This window comes from Nerophis ophidion, linkage group LG24, assembly GCF_033978795.1.
Source record: "Nerophis ophidion isolate RoL-2023_Sa linkage group LG24, RoL_Noph_v1.0, whole genome shotgun sequence".
Classification (NCBI taxonomy): Eukaryota; Metazoa; Chordata; class Actinopteri; order Syngnathiformes; family Syngnathidae; genus Nerophis; species Nerophis ophidion.
Window position 1 is genome coordinate 5,768,085 of NC_084634.1, and position 12,500 is coordinate 5,780,584.

The following is a 12,500-nucleotide window of genomic DNA, read 5'->3' on the forward strand; positions in this document are numbered from 1 at the left end:
TTGAGTACCTTGAAGGTATAGCAGTATGAACCTTTCAAGTCATGGCTGCAAACTGCCAGTAAGAAGAAGAAGTAATAGAGCTGGTTGCTTGTTTCTCTGGCCAGATGTGACAACATGTTTAAATAGAACAATTGACAGGTTGACAACATCCAAACAAACCAAGTCATCTCCAATACATCTCAACATTACACACATCCTCCAGGCTGAGTTAGTCTTGATCAGTGGTTCTCAACCTTGTTTCAGTGATGTACCCCCTTTGAACATCTGTTTTAATTCAAGTACCCCCTAATCGGAGAAAAGCATTTTTGGCTGAAAAAAAGAGATAAAGAAGTAAAATGCAGCTTCTGATTTATTAAATTGTATAACAGTGCAAAATATTGCTAATTTTTAAAGTGGTCTTTCTTGAACTATTTGGAAAAAAATGATATAAAAATAACAAAAAACTTGTTGAAAAATAAACAAGTGATTCAATTATAAATAAAGATTTCTACACATAGAAGTAATCATCAACTTAAAGTGTTCTCTTTGGGGATTGTAATAGAGATCCATCTGGATTTGTGAACTTAATTCTAAACATCCATCCATCCATCCATTTTCTACCGCTTATTCCCTTTCGGGGTCGCGGGGGGCGCTGGCGCCTATCTCAGCTACAATCGGGCGGAAGGCAGGGTACACCCTGGACAAGTCGCCACCTCATCGCAGGGCCAACACAGATAGACAGACAACATTCACACACTAGGGACCATTTAGTGTTGCCAATCAAACTATCCCCAGGTGCATGTCTTTGGAAGTGGGAGGAAGCCGGAGTACCCGGAGGGAACCCACGCATTCACGGGGAGAACATGCAAACTCCACACAGAAAGATCCCGAGCCTGGATTTGAACCCAGGACTGCAGGACCTTCGTATTGTGAGGCAGACACACTAACCCCTCTGCCACCGTGAAGCCCTAATTCTAAACATTTCTTTACAAAAAAAGAAATCTTTAACATCAATATTTATGGAACATGTCCACAAACAATCTAGCTGTCAACACTGAATAAGTGAATTGAATTATATTTATATAGCGCTTTTTCTCAAGTGACTCAAAGCACTTTACATAGTGAAACCCAATATCTAAGTTACATTCAAACCAGTGTGGGTGGCACTGGGAGCAGGTGGGTAAAGTGTCTTGCCCAAGGACACAATGGCAGTGACAAGGATGGCAGAAGCGGGAATCGAACCTGCAACCCTCAAGTTGCTGGCACGGCCACTCTACCAACCGAGCTAAACCGCATTGTCGTATGTTTTTTTTTCACAGTTTATGAACTTACATTCATATTTTGTTGAAGTATTATTCAATAAATATATTTATAAAAGATTTTTGAATTGTTGCTATTTTTAGAATATGTTTGAAAAATCTCACGTACCTCTTTGCATACCGTCAAGTACCCCCATTTGAGAACCACTAGTCTAGATGATGAATTAAGATGGAAACTAAATCTAAGGCATATAAAGACATTTTTTTTTAAAAATGACTGCGATAATACAGTAAATAGAATACAATACAAACCCACAAATATTAACTACATTTATTGTATCCAATTTTAGTTGAAGCATACATTGTTTATTGCATAAAGGTCTGGGGACATACATATAAAACAATCACACAACAATATTCATATTACATAAGAGAGTAATAAAGACAATTAATAGAATGGACAATAGAGACCCAACAAATGATTCATGAAGTCACACATTTTAAAAGTAAATGATCTTGTATAAAAGACAACTGTTCAAATGATGTATAAAGTAAATAATAATATGCTTCCAGAAGTGGTCCAGAAGATGTTTCAGATGTGAACCAGTAAATATGAACTAAGAGGGATTTATGTGTACTCAAAAGCAAAGGTATGAACACATGTAAAACAAATATGTACATCATATAAAGGAGTTCATCCACGGAATCACCTACAATTACAAAAACAAAATATGTACCACTTCATTAATTCAAAAAACATATATAAAACACTATTATGAATGAGTATAAAAAGTGAATTATGAATATCTACACATAAAATGTTTATTGTATGTAACACATTTTATGTACTGTTTATTCTCACCCTTTCAGTCGAATTGTTGTGTTCATTTTAAAGTACACAAATGTGTATATTAACTCATGTACTTGACTGAAATAAAAGCACTAATCTGAAGTGTCTAATCTATAAATGTTAGAATCATATTAACAAGATTGTGTTACACACACAACAATGATGTCACACATGTTATATGTGCTGATGTTGTTAGAAAGTCAAAGTTCAAGTTTTGACCGTTTATTTCAAATCCTGCATCTTCATTTGCTGCTGCTGTTCTCACCAGCACACTTGTGTTTCTTACACTGGGACTTAGAAGAGAATCTTTCACCACACACACTGCAACTCAACACTTTCTTTCCTGTGTGTGTTCTCATGTGTACTGTGAAAGATTGTCGGTGACGAAAGCTTTTGTTGCATCTTGAACAGGAGTATGGTTTTTCACCAGAGTGTGTTCTCATGTGTGATTTTAAAAGGGTCTTCAGAGTAAAATCTTTACCGCATACTGAACATGAAAAAGGTTTTTCACCAGTGTGTGTTCTCATGTGTGCTTCTAAGGTTTGATTTGTTCCAAAACTTTTACCACATTCTGAGCAGGAAAAAGGGTTTTCTCCAGTATGTATTCTCATGTGTACTTGTAACCTTTGATTTACTACAAAACTTTTGCCACATTCTGAGCAGGAAAACGGTTTTTCACCAGTGTGTATTCTCATGTGTGTCTTCAAATCGTGCCTACGCGTAAAAGCTTTACTGCAGATTGAACATGAAAAAGGTTTTTCTCCTGTGTGTGTTCTCATGTGTGTATTCAAATTTTGCCTTTGAATAAAATTTGTACCACAGATTGAACATGAAAAAGGTTTTTCTCCAGTGTGTATTCTCATGTGTAGTTTTAACCTTTGATTTATTACAAAACCTTTGCCACATTCTGAGCAGGAAAAAGGTTTTTCACCAGAGTGTTTTCTCATGTGTGTCTTCATATCGTGCCGATGCATAAAATCTTTACTGCAGATTGAACATGAAAACGTTTTTTCTCCAGTGTGTAATTTCATGTGTGCTTTGAAATTGGGCTTTTGAGTAAAATCTTTACCGCAGATTGAACATGAAAAAGGCTTTTCTCCAGTGTGTGTTCTCATGTGCACTTTTAAACTTTGATTTATTACAAAACTTTTACCACATTCTGAGCAGGAAAAGGGTTTTTCTCCAGTGTGTTTTCTCATGTGTACTTTCAAATTTGGCTTATGTGTAAAATCTTTACCGCAGATTGAACATGAAAAAGGTTTTTCTCCAAAGTGTATTCTCATGTGTGCTTTCAAAGAGGGCTTTCGAGTAAAATCTTTACCACAGATTGAACATGAAAAGGCTTTTTCTCCAGTGTGTGTTCTCATGTGTACTTTGAAATTCTGCTTTAGAGTAAAACCTTTACGACAAATTGAGCATGAAAAAGGTTTTTCTCCAGTGTGTGTTATCATGTGTGTTTTCAACTTACTAGGAGATTTAAAAGTTTTGTCGCAGAGAGAACATGTGAAGTGTGTGTTGTCAGTGTGACATGTCTTATCATCTTCAGAGTCTTCATCATCAGTGTCAGGAGAGTGTGACGTTGTGTCCTCACTATCTGATAGTGGAGCTAAGAGCTTGTCTGCTTGTGATCCTCCACAGTGGTCTCCATCAGCTTCTGTTGTCATGTGTTGAGTTGAGCTGCTGCTTGGAGGCTCCCCCCCTCCCCTCTCCTCACTCTCACCTTTGACCTCATCATCTTCACTCTTCACAGGGACACCAGTCACTGGCATCTTGGTGACATCAACCTCCTCCTGTCCTTCAAGATGTCCTCCCTCCTGACTGATGCTGTGTTCCTCCTCTTCCTCTTTAATGTAAGGGGTCAGTGGATCAACCACTTCCTCTTTAAAATGAGGGATCAGTGGGCCCCCCTCCTCTTTAAAATGGGGTGTCAGTGGATCCATCTCATCCTCCTTAATGTGAGAGCTCAGTGGATCCACCGCTTCCTCTTTAAAATGGGGTGTCAGTGTGTCCTCCTCCTCCTCTTTAAAATAGAGTGTCAGTGGGTCCCCCTCTTCCTCCTTAATGTGAGGACTCAGTGGATCCACTGTTTCCCCTTTAAAATGGGGTCTTAGTGGGTCCTCCTCTTCCTCTTTAAAATGGAGGATCAGTGGGTATTCTTCTTCCTTCTTAATGTCTTCCTCTGTCCGCATCCTGAAGCTCCACTTCTGTTGCTCAGGGTGAAGATGTTCTTCACAGACGTCTGCAAGACAAACACACCATCTCTGCTCAGTCACACAATGCATTCAGTACTTTTACATGCACTTAGGAAAAACAAGTTATCGTATGGACTGTCTTGAAATCTCAGTGACGCACAAAACACGCTGCTCTTTACAACATTAATCACAGGAAAATACGCTCTTTTGCACCCATCCTTTTTTAACCCTTTGTGAGGATTAAATCTTCATCTAAACGGGAAGATATGAACATCCCATCAGTCGGCATCCCAGTGAGAGCAGACATTGTATGCTTAAAATGAGCAAGATATGTAAATATGACATGTTATTAAGAATGTTACTACATTACATATATACTTATTTGGCCTAGTGGTTAGAGTGTCCGCCCTGAGATCGGTAGGTTGTGAGTTCAAACCCTGGCCGAGTCATACCAAAGACTATAAAAACGGGACCCATTGCCTCCCCGCTTGGCACTCAGCATCAAGGGTTGGAACTGGGGGTTAAATCACTGCTGCCCACTGCTCCCCTCACCTCCCAGGGGGGGATCAAGGGTGATTGCTCAAATGCAGAGAATAATTTCGCCACACCTAGTGTGTGTGTGACAATCATTGGTACTTTAACTTTAACTTTAACTTACAGTGTGTATTTAAAATGTTGAAGGGGGTTTTAGGGTTTTATTTAGAGCACTTTATAGGCAGAATAGAGCGGCTACACATGACTCAATTGTTAGCAAACTTTTTCTAAGGTTTATTTTCTATTGAGGATGCATTAACCATCGACCTGCTCAGTGGCCTTGTGGTTAGAGTGTCTGCCCTGAGACTGGAAAGTTGGGAGTTTAAACCCTGGCCGAGTCATACCAAAGACTATAAAAACGGGACCCATTGCCACCTTGCTTGGCACTCAGCATCAAGGGTTGGGGGTTAAATCACCAAATGATTCCCGAGTGCGGCCTCCGCTGCCCTCACCTCCCAGGGGGTGAACTTGGGGATGGGTCAAATGCAGAGGATCATTTCACCACACCTAGTGTGTGACTACCGTTGGGACCTTAACTTTAACTTACATAGGGACTGTGAATGATTCCAAAAAGTGCAGTTCCCCTTGAAATGAGAAAATAGAACAACAAGATATCATGTAAAGTGAATTATATTTATATAGTGCTTTTCTCTAGTGACTCGAAGCCCTGTACATAGTGAAACCCAATACCTAAGTTACATTTAAACCAATGTGGGTGGCACTGGGAGAAGGTGGATAAAGTGTCTTGCCCAAGGACACAATGGCAGTGACTTGGATGGCAGAAGCCGGGATCAAACCTGGAACCCTCAAGTTGCTGGCACAGCCACTCTACCAACCGAGCTATACCGCCCTAAGTAACAAGAACAGAATATATTAAAGGGGAACATTATCACCAGACCTATGTAAGCGTCAATATATACCTTGATGGTGCAGAAAAAAGACCATGTATTTTTTTAACCGATTTCGGAACTCTAAATGGTTGAATTTTTGGTGAATTAAACACCATTCTATTATTCGCACTCCACTTTAATCAATCCGCCATTTTCTCAAACACATTACAAACGAGTCAAATCAGCTCTGTTATTTTCCGTTTTTCCAACTGTTTTCCGTACCCTGGAGACATCTTGCCTCGTCGGTGTGCTAATAGGGACAGATTCAAGTTGATTTACATGGAGTGTGCATCGATTAGCACGGCATGCTAATCGATGCTAACATGCTATTTAGGCCAGTTGTATGTACATATTGCATCATTATGCCTCATTTGTAGCTATATTTGCATCCAACCTTTCCCTCCACCCACATTTAATGCCAAACAAACACACACCAATCGACAGATTGAAGTTGCACCAGTGTCAAAAGATGCGAAAGTCCCTCGTTTGGTCTGCACATTTTACTGGCGATGCTACGACAGACATGGCACAGAGAAACGTGTGGATATCCTGCGACACTCAAAGCATTTCCAACGATAAAGTCAACGAAATTGACTTATGTGCTAATCAGACATATTTGGTCACGGCATGACTTCCAGCTTATCGATGCTAACATGCTATTTAGGCTAGCTGTATGTACATTTGTAGCTATATTTGCATCCAGGCTTTCCCTCCACCCACATTTAATGCCAAACAAACACATGCCAATCGACGGATTCAAGTTGCACCAGTGTCAAAAGATGCGAAAGTCCCTCGTTTGGTCTGCACATTTTACTGGCGATGCTACGACAGACATGGCACAGAGAAACGTGTGGATATCCTGCGACACTCAAAGCAAATGCATTTCCAACGATTAAGTCAACGAAATCACAAAGGTGAGTTTTGTTGATGTTGACTTATGTGCTAATCAGACATATTTGGTCGCGGCATGACTGCCAGCTAATCGATGCGAACATGCTATTTAGGCTAGCTGTATGTACATTTGCAGCTATATTTGCATCCAGCCTCTCCCTCCACCCACATTTAATGCCAAACAAACACTTACCAATCGACGGATTTAAGTTGCTCCAGCGGTCTGGTCAAAAGATGCAATCGTCGGTTAGAAGGCGATCGTCGAATAGCTTCAATAGCTATTCGCTCAATAGCTTCAGTTTCTTCTTCAATTTCGTTTTCCCTATCTGCCTCCACACTCAAACCATCCGTTTCAATACAAGCGTAATCTGTTGAATCGCTTAAGCCGCTGAAATCCAGGTCTGAATCCGAGCTAATGTCGCTATATCTTGCTGTGCTTTCCGCTATTTTGTTTGTATTGGCGTCACTATGTGACGTCACAGGAAAATGGACGGTGGATTTACAGATAGCGAAAATCAGGCACTTTAAAGCCTTTTTTCGGGATACTCCATGATGGGTAAAATTTGGAAAAAAACTTAAAAAAATAAAATTAGCCACTGGGAACTGATTTTTATTGGTTTTAACCCTTCTGAAATTGTGATAATGTTCCCCTTTAGTTAAATGACTCATAACAAATTTGATAAATTCATCTTAATACTGTCCTGTTAAGGGCTTTCCCTTTTAAAGTGCAAAGTCCTCGCAGGGTCTTTTGTCCTAATGACTGTCTGGTTCAAGTGAGGAGACTATAATTTAGGAAAATAATTTATTTACAAATGGACTTGGATAAGTCACTCATTTTTACAGATAGCTAAAGTTGGGACATAATTAATATAATGAAGGATGAAGTGATTAAGAAATGTTTAATACAGATTAGAATAGGCCGTGCAACTAATCATATGTCCTGAGTTCCAGTTGAAAGTGGGTGCAAGTTCATGCCCACGCACATACACTCTTATCGCCCACATTCTTGCCACTGTTTACCTGGCTTCTTGGCCGAGGTCTGAAGGACAACACCAGATATGAAGTCGGAGTCCAGGGAGGAAAAAAAGCACCAATCAATAACTACCAAGCTACAAAGTCTCCTCTATGCTCGTACCACCTGGCTTGGTAGGCTCATACCCGCCTACCAAGCCAAAGACTTAGGTCCAAAGACGAAACAGGGCATAGCTGCCGCTGATTGGACCGACACGCAAATACCACATTTTCAACACTCCTCGTTGTCGGTTAAAAACATAGCTATGGGCTGCACTTTGGACACACCAGGAGCTAGCAGCTACACAACAGCTAAGCTAAAACAGCACATTTAAGCATATCAAATAATTATAGTTGCTTATTATGTACACAAAGACTCCAAAACAGAAGTCTGATATAAAGTATCCAGTAACAAACGTGTCCGCATTGTTCTACGTTCTGCGCCAAGAGCTTGACTTCAGGATTTATTGTGGCCACTAGGTGTTGTGAAAGATCAAATCCATCAATTGCAAAAGCATTCGTCATAAGTTTAGTGTTTTTCTTATATTTGTGTCAATATGTACAAGCATTTTTTGTGGCTTTCACCAGTAGGGTCGCAATCGCTATGAGGGTCAGTTGATATCGCTTTGGGGTCCACAACCCTAATGCCGCCCTCCAGTGGTTCACAAAGGCTTTCATTGACCTCAAACATGACCTGTCCTCGAACCTCTGCTTTTGCTGGCCTTTTTCTTGGATGTTTCTGAACGTGCTTTTTTTTCCAGAAACAAAAGGGGGAGGAGCTGGACAAAGTGGCTGGGGAGAGGGAAGTCTGGGCTTCCCTGCTTAGGCTGCTGCCCCCGCGACCCCACCTTGGATAAACGGAAGAAGAGTGATGGATGGAGGAAATGACTGCTGTCTGATAATCACATTAATAACACAGTAACAATCATGTCTGAGTGCACCTTCAATCCATTTTCTACCGCTTATTCCCTTTTGGGGTCGCGGGGAGCGCTGGTGCCTATCTCAGCTACAATCGGGCGGAAGGCGGGGTAAACCCTGGACAAGTCGCCACCTCATCGCAGGGCCAACACAGATAGACAGACAACATTCACACACTAAGGACCATTTAGTGTTGCCAATCAACCTATCCCCTCCTATTAATCTAAATTATTCCAACACGTCATTTTCATGTTAATGATGATAATGATGAAATATAAAGTTAGTAAACATGTGAGAGTAAAAAGTAAACAAACCTGTTCTGTGTAACACAACTTGAGCTTTCTTGAAAACAGCCTCCAATAGTTGACGTAGTCTCTTGTTCTCCTCTTTTGTCTGAGAAAGTTCCTCCTCGTACTCTGCTATCGTTCTTTCGCACATTTTCACGCAATCACAACACTTTACACTCACACTTGATCTTAACTAAGCGAGGTGTTGATCAAATCCGCGTCTCTAAGCTAACTAGCATGCTAAGCTAACTAGCGCGCTTAAACAACTAGCAAGCTAAGCGGGCCTAATAGGCTCCAAATTTGGCTGAGACGCTTGGAGTTGATCCTGACACGGAGGATGAATAAAGTGTAGTTAGTAGCGATGTGAGGAGGTTTAGAAGCGTGTGTGGAGTAAAGGAGGACTTTGCTGCAGAGCACATATCCTCCACGCATTAGTCACTTAGGGGCGGGGCCAATGAGTCATATTGATGGGCAAGTCATGAACGAACCGTTCAAAATGTATGTTTTCATGATGCCCACACAAAAAAAATTGGCAACAACTGATATTTCTAATATATAAACCTTATTTGAATTTAAATCAAATATATAAGAAAATAATTAACTAGCACTGTTTTTAATGCATTTATTGTGTTGTCTGTCTAATTGTAATAAATTCAGACGAGGCTTGTAGGCTGACTAGTCAACTTTGACTCACACAGCGAGCTCATAACCACATTCTGGCTGTCGGCATGGCAACATAGTCTCTGTTTGTTTTCGGTCGTGTGTCTGTGGACTATCAGCTCTGTTGAGGTGAGCCAGGTCAACGGCCGGGTCATCGATCTAGGTCAAGAAGACCTTTATCGCTGTGACGGTTGATTTGAAATAACGCGAAAATATATAAGCTTTTGTGATCTGCAGACGTATTTTTGTAGGTTTTTCAACATATTAAACTACCGACAGGAGAGGCTGTGTAAAGGCTGTGTGTTCTGAATCTGTATGTGTGAGGAGGTTGTGTGACGTGTTACGCGATGGACGTGAGTCCGAAAAGTGTATCTTAGTTAGCAAAGCATATCTGATCATAAAAACCCTGTTTCCATATGAGTTGGGGAATTGTGTTAGATGTAAATATAAACGGAATACAATGATTTGCAAATCATTTTCAACCCATATTCAGTTGAATATGCTACAAAGACAACATATTTGATGTTCAAACTGATAAACTTTATTTTTTTGCAAATAATCATTACTTTAGAATTTGATGCCAGCAACACGAGACAAAGAAGTTGGGAAATGTGGCAATAAATACTGATAAAGTTGAGGAATGCTCATCAAACACTTATTTGGAACATCCCACAGGTGTGCAGGCGAATTGGGAACAGGTGGGTGCCATGATTGGGTATAAAAACAGCTTCCCAAAAACTGTGCACCCTTTTGTCCACAACTGCGTGAGCAAATAGTCAAACAGATTAAGAACAACGTTTCTCAAAGTGCAATTGCAAGAAATTTAGGGATTTCAACATCTACGCTCCATAATATCATCAAAAGGTTCAAAGAATCTGGAGAAATCACTCCACGTAAGCGGCATGGCCGGAAACCAACATTAAATGACCCTGATCTTCGATCCCTCAGACGGCACAGTATCAAAAACGTTTTTCAACCACTGTGCCGCGGCACACTATAGTGTGCAGTGAGATACAGTCTGGTGTGTCGCGGGAGAGATTATGTAATTTCACCTAATTGGTTGAAAATTGGTTGAAAATATATATGTAACTATAATTCAAAAATGTGCTGTTGTTGAGTGTCTGTGCTGTCTAGAGCTCGGCAGAGTAAGCGTGTAATACTCTTCCATATCAGTAGGTGGCAGCAGGTAGTTAATTGCTTTTGTAGAGTGCCACTAAGAAAAGGCATTGAAACCAAACAAAACTAAAACTGAACTGGCTGAAAAGTAAACAAAAACATAATGCTGGACGACAGCAAAGACTTAAAGTGTGCGGAGCAGATGGCGTCCACAAAGTACATCCGTACATGGCATGACAATCAATGTTCACACAAAGGAGTGCGTCCGCACAACTTAAATAGTCTTGATTGTAAAAACAAAGCAGGTGTGATGAATAGCATTCAAGGAGGACATGAAACTGCTACAGGAAAATACCAAAAAAAGAAGAAAAGCCACCAAAATTGGAACGCAAGTCACACAGGAAAACACCGAAAAAACTCAAAATAAGTTACGGCTTGGCAGTACACCTACATAGAGACAAGAGCTATTGCAAGAACATTTTTTTTTTGTCAATATCGGCTACTGAGTTTAAATTTTTTTTATGTTTTCTGCTAGCGGTGCGCCTCAGAATTTTTTCAATGAAAAAAATGTGTTTTGGCTCAAAAAAGGTTGAAAAACACTGCCTTAAATGGTATTCGTGTTGTCAGTGTATGCTATTGGTGGTAGATCGCTGCAAGTTTGTCGTTTGTTTGTTTAAATGTGTATCTTTTCAGGTACAAATTGTGTAAAAACCTCGAGGTTCGAATATAAAAGAGGTTCAGATAAAAATAAGTGAAATATAAAATATTGGACACTAACAGAGGAAAGATTCCAAAAAGATTATATAGGAGAGAAGTGAGAGAAATTTTTAAAATTGGATTAACAAATACAAAATGTAAACAGAAGATATGATGATAAATATATACAGAGTGATATCAAATAAGTTAAAGGGGAACATTATCGACAGACCTATGTAAGCGTCAATATATACCTTGATGTTGCAGAAAAAAGACCATATATTTTTTTAACCGGTTTCCGAACTCTAAATGGGTGAATTTTGGCGAATTAAATTCATTTTTGTTTATCGCGCTGGAGGCGATGACGTCAGAATGTGACGTCGCCGAGGTAACACACCCACCATTTTCATTTTCAACACATTACAAACACCGGGTCTCAGCTCTGTTATTTTCCGTTTTTTTGACTATTTTTTGGAACCTTGGAGACATCATGCCTCGTTGGTGTGTTGTCGGAGGGTGTAACAACACTAACAGGGAGGGATTCAAGTTGCACCACTGGCCCGAAGATGCCAAAGTGTCTTCCGCCAGACCCCCATTGAATGTGCCAGAGTGTCTCCACATTTGACCGGCGATGCTAAGACAGACATGACACAGAGATGTATGGATAATCTGCAGATGCATTTGCAACGATAGTCAACGAAATCACAAAGGTGAGTTTTGTTGATGTTGACTGCCAGCTAATCGATGCTAACATGCTATTTACCGGCGGTGCTAAAGCAGACATGGCACAGAGATGTATGGATAACCTGTAGATGCATTTGCAACGATAGTCAACGAATTCACAAAGGTGAGTTTTGTTGATGTTGACTGCCAGCTAATCGATGCTAACATGCTATGCTAATCGATGCTAAAATGCTATTTACCGGCGGTGCTAAAGCAGACATGGCACAGAGATGTATGGATAACATGTAGGTGCATTTGCAACTATATTACGTTTCCTTCCACCCACATTTAATGCGAAACAAACACTTACCAATCGACGGATTTAAGTTGCTCCAGTGTCAAAAGATGCGAAAGTCCTGATCGTTTGGTCCGCACATTTTCCCGGCGATGCTAACGCAGCTATTCGGCCATGCTATGGCTATGAATAGCGTCAATAGCTATTCGCTCAATAGCTTCAGTTTCTTCTTCAATATTTTCATACTCCAACCAACTGT

General features: G+C 40.3%; 1 protein-coding gene across 4 annotated transcripts in view; it reads right to left on the reverse strand.

The window, feature by feature from the left end:
• Positions 1-1,555: 1,555 nt before the first annotated feature.
• LOC133542441 (gastrula zinc finger protein XlCGF57.1-like) overlaps positions 1,556-12,500 on the reverse strand; it is a 32,112-nt gene continuing 21,167 nt past the window's right edge. For 2 of the 4 annotated variants that reach the window (XM_061886561.1, XM_061886563.1), the window contains one exon: positions 1,556-4,327. In XM_061886561.1, the coding sequence (XP_061742545.1) occupies positions 2,331-4,327 (1,997 nt within the window). In that variant the 3' untranslated portion in view covers positions 1,556-2,330. Of the gene's footprint in view, positions 4,328-7,615; positions 7,635-8,838; positions 9,188-12,500 lie in introns of those variants that run through there. The other 2 variants (XM_061886564.1, XM_061886562.1) reach the window with 2 other exon arrangements.